Raw genomic sequence first — 15,525 nt, forward strand, 5'->3', positions numbered from 1 at the left:
GACTTATCTAGAGCGACTTACAGTAAGTAGTGAGTGCATGCATTTTCATATTAGTCCCCCGTAGGAGTTGAACCCACAACCCTGGTATTGCAAACTCCATGCTACCAACTGAGCCACACAGGACCATTAAAACAGTGTATGTACCAGTCTGTGTATCTCCACCTCCAGGTTCTGGATGCAGTCCAGCTTTCTCTTGCGGCAGCGCTGGGCGGCGATGCGGTTCTTACTGCGCCGCCGGATGTCATGGATGAACTCCAGCTGCTCTGAGGTCAGTTTGTGCATCTTTATCATGATCTGGAAGTCATTACGCGGAAGATTGGTGATCTGATCCACCGGGAAGGGAAGTTTGACCTTAACAAAACACAGATGAATGCATTAGGGATATACAGTAGTTTCTACCCGGTACAATACAATACAATACAATACAATTCAAAACAACTTTCTTGTCCATGATACAGCAAGCAATGGACATTTGTCCTCTGCTCTCATTACTCAACTCCCCCAGATAGCGTCCATCTCACACAGTTGTACCCACCCTGCCCACTAGGTGGCACTGTTATTCTACCTCTAATAGATGGTCATAGCCTGTGCATGGTACTCCACTTATTTGAAATCAATTGCTTACAGTGTAATAGACAATTACTGTGGGACAAAATTATTAATTTATTTACAATGGACAGAAACTATTGTAAAAAATACAGATTGACTGATGTTCTGAAATTGATGTTTGAGATACAATAAAGTTCTCTGTTTATGTCATAAGGAACTCCTCATCGCATGATGTTCCCATTTTAAAGTGCTATCATTCAGTGTTTAATAATGGGTGAGTATATGCTGTGTGACTTTCTGCCATGTGTCTCACAGAGAGTTGGGTAGAGGCAGGGGACTGAGGGAGTGCTCTGTTTCAGCTGTGATCTTGGGGGGCCTTCTCTGTCTCTGTGTGTCTCTCTCTCCCTCTTTTCTCTCTCTCTCTATTGTTCTGGTTTCTCTTTTTAACTCTACATCCCTCCAGTCAGTTCATTACTCTGCTCTGTGAGTGGGCCAGCACTGACATGATGGCCTCATCTGTGTCAACTGGTGTGTGTGTGTGTGTGTGTGTGTGTGTGTGTGTGTGTGTGTGTGTGTGTGTGTGTGTGTGTGTGTGTGTGTGTGTGTGTGTGTGTGTGTGTGTGTGTGTGTGTGTGTGTGTGTGTGTGTGTGTGTGTGTGTGTGTGTGTGTGTGTGTGTGCGTGCATATTATATGGGCCAGGTTCTGGCCCTGTCTCCAGGCAGGGGGCTTGGCTAGCTCACTGTCCCAGTTAGCAGGGTCTAAACTGGGGGAGGGTGCCAGATGGTGGAGGGTACAGGGACACCTGTCTGTTCTGTCTGAACCAAGTGTCAGCGCTGTGAACTGCTATGAGCATATGGAGACATACAAACACACACGCACACACACATTTCAGTTCCTTTTCTGACTTGAGAGAGAAAAATCGGGAAAGCATTAACCCTCATTATGAACTAAATGCAATTCAATGCAAAAATGGCACCTCTAGCTGCTGATTGCGTGTGAGTCTCTCAGAGCCTCTGAACGACAGACATCAGCCCACAGTGTAGCACAAGAAGAATCGTTAATTTCCCTCCACACAGCAACATGAGAGATGGAGTGGGCGCTTAAGCATTGCCATGGCAATCCCTGCGGTTCTCTTAAAGTAAACAAAGACTTTAAAATCAAGGTCTTATCCTTAGAGGCTTTAGGCTGTGAATAGGGGAGGGATGTATGGATGGATGGTGTGTGCAATGGACGGGCCATGACTATAGCTTTAGAGGTGAATAGCATCCAGACATTTTGTCAAACAGAAATCTCACAGATGACTAAGACTACTACTGTTCTAAGCTCTCCAGGCTCTTCTTCCCCAGAACAACAGTTGTCATATAGTGTACAGTTAACTAGTCTATTCAATTCCCTGTCGCTCTCTCTCTCTCTCTCTCTCTCTCTGTCTTATTTCTTCACCACTGCTTGTTGAGCAGTTCATTAAGAGGACTGGTCCTAGCTATTTGTTCAGATATTTATCCCTTTTGGTTTTCAGAAGTAACTCTGACAACCATCAAAAGATAATTATTACAACACAGTTCATCTTCCCAGCCATAGCACTAACCGCGTGGTATCTCTCTGACGCAGTAACATTTTGTCAGAGCAATTTTAGATGTTGGCAAAACCCATTTTGAATAGCACAAATCACAATTTCAATATGTAGTATAGATAGATAAATTATACTGACTTCGGGACCTGGCTCTCTGGCAGGGCCAGACTCACTGTCTCCCTCTGAGAAGGACCCGGATTCATCAGTGGAGTTGGCCCCATACGACCGTTCACACTTGATCTTGGTGCGGCCCTGAGAGAATATGGCTTCCCCTACCACCATCCCACTGTGCTTCCTCTGCTCCCCCACCAGGCAGCGAGCCAAGCCTGAGCCCGATACAGAGCATGGGGAAGAGGAGAACTCAAACTGGGGCAGGCTGGAGGGCGAGTCCCCACTGCCACCGTCCTCCAGGTAGGAGAAAGATGAGCAGGAGCTGGAGGTGCGTGTGCGTGGCTCGCAGGCAGGGGAGCAGGAGGAGATCTTTATGGGCAGAGGGCAGCTGGTGGTGGGCCGCGGTCGGCAGGCCATAGTTGGCAGGGGGTCCTGGAGGGCCGTGGAGGAGGTGGTGGAGGAGGGTAGGGGAGAGTATGTCTGGTGGAAGGGGAGAGACTGACTAACACCTGTCCACAGGGATTTCGAGGTGATCTCCAACAGATCTTTTTCCAGAGACTTCCGGTCAGAGTAGGATTGAGACGGTGTTCCCAGATGGTCACATGCCCCGGAGGAGAAAATGACGCTGCTGCGGCGATCCAACTCTACTTCCCGTTTGCTGACTCTGTCTAAGACAAGGGGCTTCATTGCCATGTCCTCTACTACCCCCTCTATGTCTCCAACAGAAGATTCCACTGTCTCTGCAGACACCGCCCTGAGGTCCCTTCCACCCTCCCCCTGAGATGCCTCCCTCTCTCTGTCCCTGTTATGGGCTAGTGAGAGTCTGTTGGTCAGTAGCTGCTGGGTGAGAGGAGTGGAAGGTAGGGTGCTGGCTGGGTTGTTGAGATCCAGGAGGCCCCTCTGGAGGTGCAGGCATGATGGATAACCTCTGCTGGGGGGATGCGCTGAGGGCTCCGGCCTCCCCTCAAACTCCATCTCCAGGACATTCTGGCTATCCTCTGACAGTCCTGGGGGGCTCTCCTCTCCCTCTCCCCCGGAGCGGGGCTCTTCTTTGATTCTGGAGGGGGAAAGGGGTTGTGCCCCTTGGTGGGTGCTGCTGGTCTCTGAGCGGCTTGGGGAGGCTGAGGCATGGCATAGTGACGGGGCGGCCGAGGTGATGCTATCATCGTCCTCGTTCTCTCCGTTGTGCTTGGCGCAGGCCTGCTGGTACTTCCTGTATTTGGGGCATTGTGGGAGGTCAGAGGTCAGACTGCTGGTGAGGGGCATGAGGGTTGAGTGATTGGGTCGCCACCTCGGCGCAGAGGATGACGTCACTCTGGGGGTCTCGGACGACGTGGAACCACCACCGTCACCATCCTCCTCCGCGATGAGGTCATCTGTGTGCGCCGATAGCGGCATCTCCTTGCGACAAAGGTCATTGTTGTGATCAGTCGTGTCGCTATGCAGCTGGGCCTGTAGAAAGCGGAAGCAGGAGTCTTCTAGGTTGTGAACGCCCAGGAAGTCAGCACAGCGGATCACCTCATGGATGTTCTCTCTGCTCAGAACCAGTTTGGCTGTGTAGGCAAACTGTAGCAGCGGGGCAAACCCCCTGGCTGTGATCTGATGAGAGGAGGAAACACAGTGTTATCTGTTGTGTTGTTACTCGTCCTGGGGATTTTGTGTGGAGAGTGTGAGAGTTGGGAAAAATCTGCTGCTAACACACAAAGTTAACAAACTCTGGATTGTGTAGACTACACATTCATGTTTTATTTTGACACATTTTGAGCAAACTAACTGGAGCACATCCCCTCCCCCTCCCACCATCATCCCAATGAGTGCCTAGGGGCGCATCCCTCTCTGAAGGTGAAAGTCACCCGTCCTTAAAATATGTCTCTCACTTGTTGTCATCTCTCCCTTGAGCTCACCTACTCCCCCTCCTTTTCCCCTCCAAGCCCCCTCTATCCTCTCCTCTCCTCTCCCCATCCTCTCTAGAACCCCCATCCCCCATCCTCTCCTCTCCCCATCCTCTCTAGAACCCCCATCCCCCATCCTCTCCTCTCCCCATCCTCTCTAGCACCCCCATCCCCCATCCTCTCCTCTCCCCATCCTCTCTAGAACCCCCATCCCCCATCCTCTCCTCTCCCCATCCTCTCTAGCACCCCCATCCCCCATCCTCTCCTCTCCCCATCCTCTCTAGAACCCCCATCCCCCATCCTCTCCTCTCCCCATCCTCTCTAGCACCCCCATCCCCCATCCCCCATCCTCTCCTCTCCCCATCCTCTCTAGCACCCCCATCCCCCATCCTCTCCTCTCCCCATCCTCTCTAGAACCCCCATCCCCCATCCTCTCCTCTCCCCATCCTCTCTAGCACCCCCATCCCCCATCCTCTCCTCTCCCCATCCTCTCTAGAACCCCCATCCCCTCCTCTCCTCTCTCCCCATCCTCTCTAGCACCCCCATCCCCCATCCTCTCCTCTCCCCATCCTCTCTAGAACCCCCATCCCCCATCCTCTCCTCTCCCCATCCTCTCTAGCACCCCCATCCCCCATCCTCTCCTCTCCCCATCCTCTCTAGAACCCCCATCCCCCATCCTCTCCTCTCCCCATCCTCTCTAGCACCCCCATCCCCCATCCTCTCCTCTCCCCATCCTCTCTAGCACCCCCATCCCCCATCCTCTCCCTCTCCCCATCCTCTCTAGAACCCCCATCCCCCATCCTCTCCTCTCCCCATCCTCTCTAGAACCCCCATCCCCCATCCTCTCTAGCACCCCCATCCCCCATCCTCTCCTCTCCCCATCCTCTCTAGAACCCCCATCCCCCATCCTCTCTAGCACCCCCATCCCTCATCCTCTCCCCCTTCATCTCTCTCCTGTTCTCTCTCTTAGTAGCTGATAGCCAGCAGGCCTGGTGTATGTGTGTGTGTGTGTGCCCGTTTATGTGTGTGTGTGTGTGTGTGTGTATGTGTGTTTGTGCTCGCAGTGCGTGCTTGTCTGTGTGTGTGTATGTGTGTCTGTGTGTGTGAGCGCAGTGTGTGGGCGCAGTCTGTGTGTGTGTGTTTGTGTACACAGTGCATGCTTGCCTGTGTGTGTGTTTGTGTGTGTGTGTGTGTGTGTCGGGGGCTGGGGGGGGAGGTAGAGTGCCGTTAGAGTGCTGAGTGTTCTGAGGGTCTATTTTCAGCTAGCGTCAGCAGCTGCCTCATGTGCCTGCAGAAGCATGTCTTTATGAACACACCAGAAGCATGTCTTTATGAACACACCAGAAGCATGTCTTTATGAACACACCAGAAGCATGTCTTTATGAACACACACAGAAGCATGTCTTTATGAACACACACAGAAGCATGTCTTTATGAACACACCAGAAGCATGTCATTATGAACATACCAGAAGCCTGTCTTTATGAACACACAGAAGCATGTCTTTATGAACACACGGAAGCATGTCTTTATGAACACACCAGAAGCATTTCTTTATGAACACACCAGAAGCATGTCTTTATGAACACACCAGAAGCATGTCTTTATGAACACACCAAAAGCATGTCTTTATGAACACACAGAAGATTGTCTTTATGAACACACAGAAGCATGTCTTTATGAACACACAGAAGATTGTCTTTATGAACACACAGAAGCATGTCTTTATGAACACACCAGAAGCATGTCTTTATGAACACATAGAAGATTGTCTTTATGAACACAGACAAGCCTTTTTAATGTTACTACTGTACCAGACCTTCTAATGAGGACAGGGAGAGAAAGGGAAAACTGAATGAGAGAGAAAATGGAGAGAAAGAGAGAGAGAGAGTGGAAGAGATTGCGAGATATACTACAGAGCAAAAAGGAGGCAAGCGAGAGGATGGATAGACATAAAATTAGTGTGAGTGAGAAAGAGAAATTCCACACTACAAAGAGACCGGTAGAAGGAGAGAGGGGATGTCTGTAGAGAAAGAGAAGAGAGAAAATAAGCAATGCTTTCTAGTCATTAGAGGATGGATTTTGACGTATAAAGTCGTTGATAGTGATTACTGTATGAGGTAGAGTCAAAGAGACATACAGTATTAATCAAATTGACAGATCGAGGACTTTACATGCTAATGGAGGCAGTGGAATGTGGGCCGGGGCTGTTTTGCCCACGATTAGTTACAGAGGCAGAAATATAATGTATCACTGAATCTAGAAATTCCCACAGGGTTATCAGGAATCCTGCCAACACACAAGCAAAGGAATGCTAAAGTGTGACAACTGAGCAAGCTACCCGGCCGCCTCCCTCCCTCTTATCCCCTCTTTCTCCCTCTCTCTCTTTTTCTCTTTCTCACTCTCTCAATTTCAATTCAATTCAAATTGCTTTCAATTTAAAATTGCTTTCAATTCAAATTGCTTTATTGACATGACATAACAATGTACATATTGCAAAAGCGTACTTTGGAAATTTCATGTAAGTTATTAATTGACCATATTAACATAATTAAAATAATAATAATACTAAAGATTTTCAACTTTATCATTAAAAATAATAATCAAGAGTAAAAATAACCATACAATAGACAATAATAATGGCATAGAGAACATGCAGGTTGGTTGGTCTGTCAGACACTGTCACTCATCTTATGGTAGACAGCAATCTAGTGCACTGCCAACCCACAGCTCTCTGATTCCTCCCCCAACAGGATGGGTAGCCTATTCTCATCAGAGGTCTGAAACCTTGAATTAGGGTTTTGTCACGACTTCCGCCGAAGTCGGTCCCTCTCCTTGTTCGGGCGGCGTTCAGCGGTCGACGTCACCGGCCTTCTAGCCATCGCTGATCCACTTTTCATTTTGTCCTTGTCTTTGTCTTACACACCTGGTTTCAATTCCCCAATTACTTGTTCATTATTTGTGGCCTTGGATTTATTGACGTGTATTGTGATTATTTGTAACGCTCGTCCTCTTCTTCTGGCGAGGAGTCGCAAGGATTGGACCGAAGCGCAGCATGGTACGTTCCCCCCGGATCGGGGCCTGTCAGTTCCATCCCCCAGCAACTCCGCTCCGACGCCCATGGAGCTGGGAGGTGGTGTGATTAGGGCAACCGGAGGAGGGGCTATTCCCTGCACCATCTGTGGCCGCAGAGGGCACACTGCTGGTTGGTGCTGGAGGGGTCCCTCAGGGAGTCGAGGCAACAGGCAGAGCACTATCGTGTCACCCCAGGTGGGTCGGCACCAGGCTCACCCAGAGCCCCCTGTTGCTCACATGTATGTGTTTATTACATTTCCTGAGTTTTCCCCACATTCCCAGCATAAGGCACTAGTAGATTCAGGCGCAGCTGGGAATTTTATTGACCGTTCATTTGCCCATAGTTTAGGGATCCCCCTTGTTCCTGTGGATATGCCCTTCCCTGTGCACGCCCTAGAAAGTCGACCATTAGGGTCAGGGCTGATTAGGGAGGCCACCGCTCCACTTGACATGGTTACGCAGGAGGGTCACAAGGAGAGAATCAGTCTCTTCCTTATTGATTCTCCTGTGTTTCCCGTGGTGCTAGGCCTACCCTGGTTGGCCTGTCATGACCCCACTATTTCGTGGCAACAGGGCTCTCAAGGGGTGGTCACGAAAGTGCTCAGGGAGGTGTGTAGGGGTTTCCATCGGTGCGACTACGGTGGAAAGACCAGACCAGGTCTCCATAGTGCGCATGCCCTCAGAATATGCCGATTTGTCTCTCGCCTTCTGTAAGAAGAGGGCAACTCAATTACCACCCCTTCGACGAGGGGATTGTGCGATAAATCTCATGGTAGACGCTGCGCTTCCCAGGAGTCACGTGTATCCTCTGTCACAGGAGGAGACGGCGGCTATGGAAACATATGTCTCCGAATCCCTGGGACAGGGGTACATCCGGCCCTCTACTTCACCTGCCTCCTCGAGTTTCTTTTTTGTGAAGAAGAAGGATGGAGGTCTGCGCCCGTGTATTGACTATAGAGGTATCAATCAGATCACTGTGATCTGATACGCTGCCTGGCGCGTATCCGGGAGGGGGACGAGTGGAAGGTGGGATTTAGTACCACCTCAGGGCACTATGAGTACCTCGTCATGCCGTACGGGTTGATGAATGCTCCCTCAGTCTTCCAGACCTTTGTTGATGAGATTTTCCGGGAGCTGCAGGGCAGGGTGTAGTTGTGTATATCGACAGCATTCTGATATACTCCGCTACACGTGTGCATATGTCCCTAGTACGCAAGGTGCTTGGTTGACTGTTGGAGCATGACCTGTACATCAAGGCTGAGAAATGTCTGTTTTTCCAACAGTCCATCTCCTTCCTAGGGTACCACATTTCCACTTCAGGGGTGGAGATGGAGAGTGACCGCATTTCAGCCGTGCGTAATTGGCCGACTCCCACCACGTTAAAGGAAGTGCAGTGGTTTCTAGGGTTTGCCAACTACTACCGGAGGTTTATCCGGGGTTTTGGTCAGGTAGCGGCTCCCATTACGTCACTGCTGAAGGGGGGTCCGGTGCGACTGCAGTGGTCGGCTGAGGTGGACAGGGCTTTTGGTCACCTGAAGGCTCTGTTTACCTCGGCTCCCGTACTGGCCCACCCGGATCCCTCTTTGGCGTTCATAATGGAGGTGGACGCGTCCGATGTTGGGATAGGAGCCATACTCTCTAAGCGATCGGGTACACCACCGAAGCTCCGCCCCTGTGCCTTCTTTTTGAAGAAGCTCAGCCCGGCGGAGCAAAACTATGATGTGGGGGACCGGGAGTTGTTGGCTGTCGTCAAGGTTCTGAAGGCGTGGAGACATTGGCTTGAGGGGGCGAGACACCCTTTTCACATGTGGACTGACCACTGCAATCTGGAGTACATCCGGGCGGCGAGGTGGCTGAACCCTCGCCAGGCAAGGTGGGCCATGTTTTTACCTGTTTTGTGTTCACCCTGTCCTACCGACCAGGTTCCCAGAATGCTAAGGTAGACGCACTGTCCCGGCTGTATGACACAGAGGAGCGGTCCATGGAGCACACTCCCATACTCCCGGCCTCTTGCCTGGTGGCACCGGTAGTGTGGGTGCTGGATGCGGACATTGAGTGGGCGTTACGTACAGAGCCCACTCCTCTACAGTGTCCAGCTGGGCGTCTGTACGTTCCGTCTGCTGTCCACGACCGGTTGATTTACTGGGCCCACACGTCACCCTCCTCCGGTCATTCGGGCATCGGTCGGACAGTGCGCTGTTTTATTGGGAAGTACTGGTGGTCCAACTTGGCCAAGGACGTGAGGGTTTATGTTTCCTCCTGCTCACTGTGTACTCAGTGTAAGGCTCCCAGGCACCTGCCCAGAGGGAAGTTACAAACCCTAACCGTTCCACAACAGCCGTGGTCGCACCTGTCAGTGGACTTCCTGACGGATCTTCCTCCCTCACAGGGCAACACCACGATCCTGGTCGTTGTGGATCAGTTTTCTAAGTCCTGCCGTCTCCTCCCTTTGCCCGGTCTCCCTACGGCCCTACAGACTGCGGAGACTCTGTTCACTCACGTCTTCCGGCACTACGGGGTGCCTGAGGAACATAGTATCTGATCGGGGTCCCCAGTTCACGTCCAGGTTCTGGAGGGCGTTCATGGAACGTCTGGGGGTCTCGGTCAGCCTCACCTCAGGTTTTCACCCTGAGAGTAACGGGCAGGTGGAGAGAGTAAAACAGGATGTGGGTAGGTTTCTGCAGTCATATTGCCAGGACCGGCCGGGGGAGTGGGTGGCGTTCATCCCCTGGGCAGAGTTGGCCCAAAACTCACTCCACCACTCCTCCACTAAATTCTCCCCCTTCCAGTGCGTACTGGGGTATCAGCCAGTTCTGGCACCTTGGCATCAGAGCCAGATCGAGGCTCCTGAGGTAGAGTAATGGTTTAAGCGCTCGGAGGAGACTTGGGACGCCGCCCATGTGCACCTGCAATCGGCCATGAGGCGGCAGAAGGCGAACGCCGCCTGCCACCGCAGTGAGGCCCCGGTGTTCACACCAGGGGTCCGGGTCTGGCTCTCGACCTGAAACCTGCCCCTCCGCTTGCCCTGTCGGAAGCTGGGCCTGCGGTTTGTGGGGCCATTCAAAGTCCCGAGGAGACTGAACGAGGTATGTTACAGGTTACAGCTTCCCCCAGATTACCGTATTAATCCCTCGTTCCATGTGTCTCTCCTCAGGCCGGTGGTGGTTGGTCCACTCCAGGAGTCTGAGGTGCGGGAGGTTCCTTCTCCCCCTCTGGACATCGAGGGGGCCCCGGCGTATGCTGTTCGAGCCATCCTGGACTCGAGGCGTTGGGCGAGGGGCCTTCAGTACCCCATGGAGTGGGAGGGGTATGGTCTGGAGGAGAGATGCTGGGTGCCGGTGGAGGAAGTCTTGGACCCTTCGTTGCTGCGGGAGTTCCACCGTCTCCATCCGGATCGCCCTGTGCCTCGTCCTCTGGGTCATCCCCGAGGTCGGTGTCGGCCGAGCGTCAAGGGGGGGGTTTGTTTTCCCTTGTTCCCAGTTATTATTTGCACCTGTGCCTCGTTTCCCTTGATTGTATTTAAACCCTAAGTTTTCCTCAGTTCTTTGCTCTCAGTTCTTTGCTCTGTGTTTGAATGTTAGCACCCAGCCCCAGCGATGCTGTGAACATTTGTTGCTCCAGTTGGACTCTCTTGTGGTACTCTGTTTTTGTTCTCGTTTATTTATTTTTGATTATCTTTTGAGGCTTTTTTTTCTGCTGTACCAACCACCTTGTGGATTTACCTTTTGACTTGGAGGATTACCTTTGTTCTCTTGGAATTACTTTTGACGTTGTGGATTTATATTTTTGTCTGAAGAACTTTCCTTTTTACTTTATTAAAACATCGTCTCAAGTATTGTTGTGTCTGCCTCTTCTTCTGGGTTCTGCTGACTATTAGTGGCTCAGTTTGCTAAGTGACTGTTTCTCACACCGGAGACCCGAGTTCATAACCGGGTCTTGACATTACTTGTTCATTAATTAACCCTCTGTTCCCCCAAGTTTGTTTGTGAGTTATTGTATTTGTGGTCTTGGATTTATTGACGATTATTGTTGAGTAAAATTGCATACATTACTCATATCTGCTGTCCTGCGCCTGACTCAGCTACACACAGACGCATTACAAGTTTCAAATTTGTGGAAATGTATATATATTTTTTAACATTTTATCATGAAAGGCAGCTCTATCTCGGGTTCTGCTGTGGTGCAGTGGTTGCACAACCTTTCCTCTATAGGGAGACAGGTTTTCCTGTGTCTACCCCTCTCAATAGCAAGACTGTGCCAACTAAGCCTGTACTTTGTCAATGCTTTTATAATGTTTTGTACAGAAACCCAGGTCAGATAGTTCGCCATGGTGTGCTGTCCATTTAGGGACAGATAGCACTGCATTTTGCTTTGTGCTTGTGTTTCCCAATAGGTTGTGTAGTTTTGTGTTGTAATTTGGTTGTTATTCTGATTGATTGGGCTTCAGTGTGTTCAGTGTGTTAGAAGAACAGGTTTGTGAACTCAGCCCCAGGACCAGCTGGATGAGGGGATTTTTTTTTGCTCAGCTCAATATTGCAGGGCTTGGATGTCACTATTTTAGACGTTTCCAAAACTGAATTGCTCTTTTTTTCTGTTTTTATTATTAATGGACATTGACCTAATTCTGTCCTGCATACATTGTTTGTAGTCTACCTCTAGACATGTAGGAGAGAATCTCTCTCTCTCTCTGTCTCTCTCATACAGACACATGAACACAAAAGAGAGTGAATTTTGAGACTCAATAAAAGTCTATATTCTCTCTCCTTCTCTCTCTGACTGACACGCCCAATTTACCAAACTAGGACATGTCTCTGAATGTAATGGAAGGGCTGTTATAATATAGCAACATAACAGTAATAAAATGGCCACGCCGAGGAGAGCCTAAAGTCTGTCAAGTCAGGTAATTAATGCTTTCTCAGGGTGTTACCGTATACATAGAGTGGGGAGAACAAGTATTTGATACGCTGACGATTTTGCAGGTTTTCCTACTTACAAAGCATGTAGAGGTCTGTAATTTTTATCATAGGTACACTTCAACTGTGAGAGACGGAATCTAAAACAAAAATCCAGAAAATCACATTGTATGATTTGTAAGTAATAATTTGCATTTTATTGCATGAAATAAGTATTTGATACATCAGAAAAGCAGAACTTAATATTTGGTACAGAAACCTTTGTTTGCAATTACATTTCCTGTAGTTCTTGACCAGGTTTGCACACACTGCAGCAGGGATTTTGGCCCACTCCTCCATACAGACCTTCTCCAGATCCTTCAGGTTTCAGGGCTGTCGCTGGGGATTATGGACTTTCAGCTCCCTCCAAAGATTTTCTATTGGGTTCGGGTCTGGAGACTGGCTAGGCCACTCCAGGACCTTGAGATGCTTCTTACGGAGCCACTCCTTAGTTGCCCTGGCTGTGTGTTTCGGGTCGTTGTCATGCTGGAAGACCCAGCCACGACCCATCTTCAATGCTCTTACTGAGGGAAGGAGGTTGTTGCCTACTCGCGATACATGGCCCCATCCATCCTCCTCTCAATACGGTGCAGTCGTCCTGTCCCCTTTGCAGAAAAGCATCCCCAAAGAATGATGTTTCCACCTCCATGCTTCACGGTTGGGATGGTTTTCTTGGGGTTGAACTTACCCTTCTTCTTCCTCCAAACACAGCTAGTGGAGTTTAGACCAAAAAGTTATATTTTTGTCTCATCAGACCACATGACCTTCTCCCATTCCTCCTCTGGATCATCCAGATAGCCATTGGCAAACTTCAGACGGGCCTGGCCATGCGCTGGCTTGAGCAGGGGGACCTTGCGTGCGCTGCAGGATTTTAATCCATGACGGCGTAGTGTGTTACTAATTCTTTGAGACTGTGGTCCCAGCTCTCTTCAGGTCATTGACCAGGTCCTGCCGTGTAGTTCTGGGCCGATCCCTCACCTTCCTCATGATCATTGATGCCCCACGAGGTGAGATCTTGCATGGAGCCCCAGACCGAGGGTGATTGACCGTCATCTTGAACTTCTTCCATTTTTTTATAATTGTGCCAACAGTTGTTGCCTTCTCACCAAGCTGCTTGCCTATTGTCCTGTAGCCCATCCCAGCCTTGTGCAGGTCTACAATTTTATCCCTGATGTCCTTACACAGCTCTCTGGTCTTGGTCATTGTGGAGAGGTTGGAGTCTGTTTGATTGAGTGTGTGGACAGGTGTCTTTTATACAGGTAACGAGTTCAAACAGGTGCAGTTAATACAGGTAATGAGTGGAGAACAGGAGTGCTTCTTAAAGAAAAACTAACAGGTCTGTGAGAGCCGGAATTCTTACTGGTTGGTAGGTGATCAAATATTTATGTCATGCAATAAAATGCTAATTAATTACTTAAAAATCATACAATGTGATTTTCTGGATTTTTGTTTTAGATTCCGTCTCTCACAGTTGAAGAGTACCTATGATTAAACAAAATACAGACCTCTACATGCTTTGTAAATAGGAAAACCTGCAAAATCATCAGTGTATCAAATACTTGTTTTCCCCACTGTATATATACATGTGCATCATTGGTCGTTACTCACCTTGTCAGACAGGCTGATGATTGGCTCCTGCTCAGGTTGTGTGTGTCCCAGCAGCACCTGTAGGAAGTATCTGCTGCTGGCTGCCAGGACGGCCCTGTGGGCCCTGATCTCTGTCCCCTCCACTACCACCGTCACATCACACAGGATGTTCAGCCGCCGTTGGTCCTCCAGACTCAGCAGCACGTTGGCACAGTGCACTGTCGACTCATACACGTACATGGGCGTCTCCCTGGACCCGGCGTGGGCCCCCTCATCCAGAGACATTCCGCTCACACCCTGCAGAACAAACACACACACACACACAGAGACAAGACATTGGTTGGATGCACAGTCAATGGATGCCAAGGACGAAAAGGACCCAATTACTTGGAGGTTGTAGAAATGCCATTTTTTATATGGAGAAAGTAAATGTTCTCTCTCTCCTCCATACGTGTACATACCTGTCCACGTACATGCACTCGCACACAAAATTGACAGGGGACATACCACAGGAATGACAAACCTCAAACATCTTTCTATCACCTCTCCTCCAATAGCTTCAACAGAGAATCCAAGATTCAACACCTCTTCAAGGCAGCTTGACACACATCCTCTGGTACATCCTAATAGGATACAGATGTAGTCTCTGTACCAGTCTCTCTTGACCCACATTCATAGCTCAGACGTTCATGGAGATTTGTAAGCAGGCTTGTGAGATTACTAGTCTACTGCACAAACAGCATTATCTTATTGTGTGCTGATACCTAGGAAAGGACAACGATGACATTAGAGATCAGGGCTGTAAACGAGCTGTTTGTTTAGAGCACATTGGAAATCATTCAATGTGACAACAAAAGTATTGATAAGAAATATATTACGTATTGTGCAGGAAATCTTAGTCTGTGCCACTCAAAATGGTTCCACATTGATTTAAAGAGGTGCAATGCAAAGCCTTGCACTGTGCTCACCTCAACACTGTCACACTTAAATCTCCTGTAGCCTACAGTACAGACAGCTGAGGCTGCAGTCTGTCTGTCTGAGCCCAGGAGAGTGTGCACCTGTGGTTGTGTTTGTGTGTGTGTACAGTGGGGCAGAAAGTATTTAGTCAGCCACCAATTGTGCAAGTTCTCCCACTTAAAAAGTGGAAGATAGGTACACTTCATCTATGACAGACAAAATGACAAAGAAAATCCAGAAAATCACATTGTAGGATTTTTAAAGAATTTATTTGCAACTTATGGTGGAAAATAAGTATTTGGTCACCTACAAACAAGCAAGATTTCTGGCTCTCACAGACCTGTAACTTCCTCTTTAAGAGGCTCCTCTGTCCTCCACTCGTTACCTGTATTAATGGCACCTGTCTGAACTTGTTATCAGTATAAAAGACACCTGTCCACAACCTCAAACAGTCACACTCCAAACTCCACTCTGGCCAAGACCAAAGAGCTGTCAAAGGACACCAGAAACAAAATGGTAGACCTGCACCAGGCTGGGAAGACTGAATCTGCAATAGGTAAGCAGCTTGGTTTGAAGAAATCAACTGTGGGAGCAATTATTAGGAAATGGAAGACATACAAGACCACTGATAATCTCCCTCGATCTGGGGCTCCACGCACTTAAAAATTGGTGGCTGACTAAATACTTTTTTGCCCCACTGTATGTGTGTGTGTGTGTTTTGTTTGTGCATGTGTGTATTTGTCCGTGTGTTTGTGCATGTTCGTGTAAGTGTATGGACTCATCAGGCTTGGAGGGCTCTCTTTCTGCTGAGTCATAGTGTTATAATGTGCA

The 15,525-nt window shown here is 49.2% G+C and overlaps 1 protein-coding gene across 1 annotated transcript in view; it reads right to left on the bottom strand.

Moving 5' to 3' along the window:
- The window catches only part of LOC124002077 (transcription regulator protein BACH2-like), a 105,778-nt gene that overhangs the window by 3,765 nt on the left and 86,488 nt on the right, over window positions 1-15,525 (bottom strand). Inside the window, exons 2-4 of the mRNA XM_046309335.1 lie at window positions 13,759-14,034; window positions 2,259-3,830; window positions 145-351 (exon numbers count right to left, since the gene is read on the bottom strand). Of these exons, the coding sequence (XP_046165291.1) occupies window positions 145-351; window positions 2,259-3,830; window positions 13,759-14,022 (2,043 nt within the window). The 5' untranslated portion in view covers window positions 14,023-14,034. The remainder of the gene's footprint in view (window positions 1-144; window positions 352-2,258; window positions 3,831-13,758; window positions 14,035-15,525) is intronic.

The sequence above is a fragment of the Oncorhynchus gorbuscha genome, linkage group LG17 (assembly GCF_021184085.1).
Source record: "Oncorhynchus gorbuscha isolate QuinsamMale2020 ecotype Even-year linkage group LG17, OgorEven_v1.0, whole genome shotgun sequence".
NCBI lineage: Eukaryota > Metazoa > Chordata > Actinopteri > Salmoniformes > Salmonidae > Oncorhynchus > Oncorhynchus gorbuscha.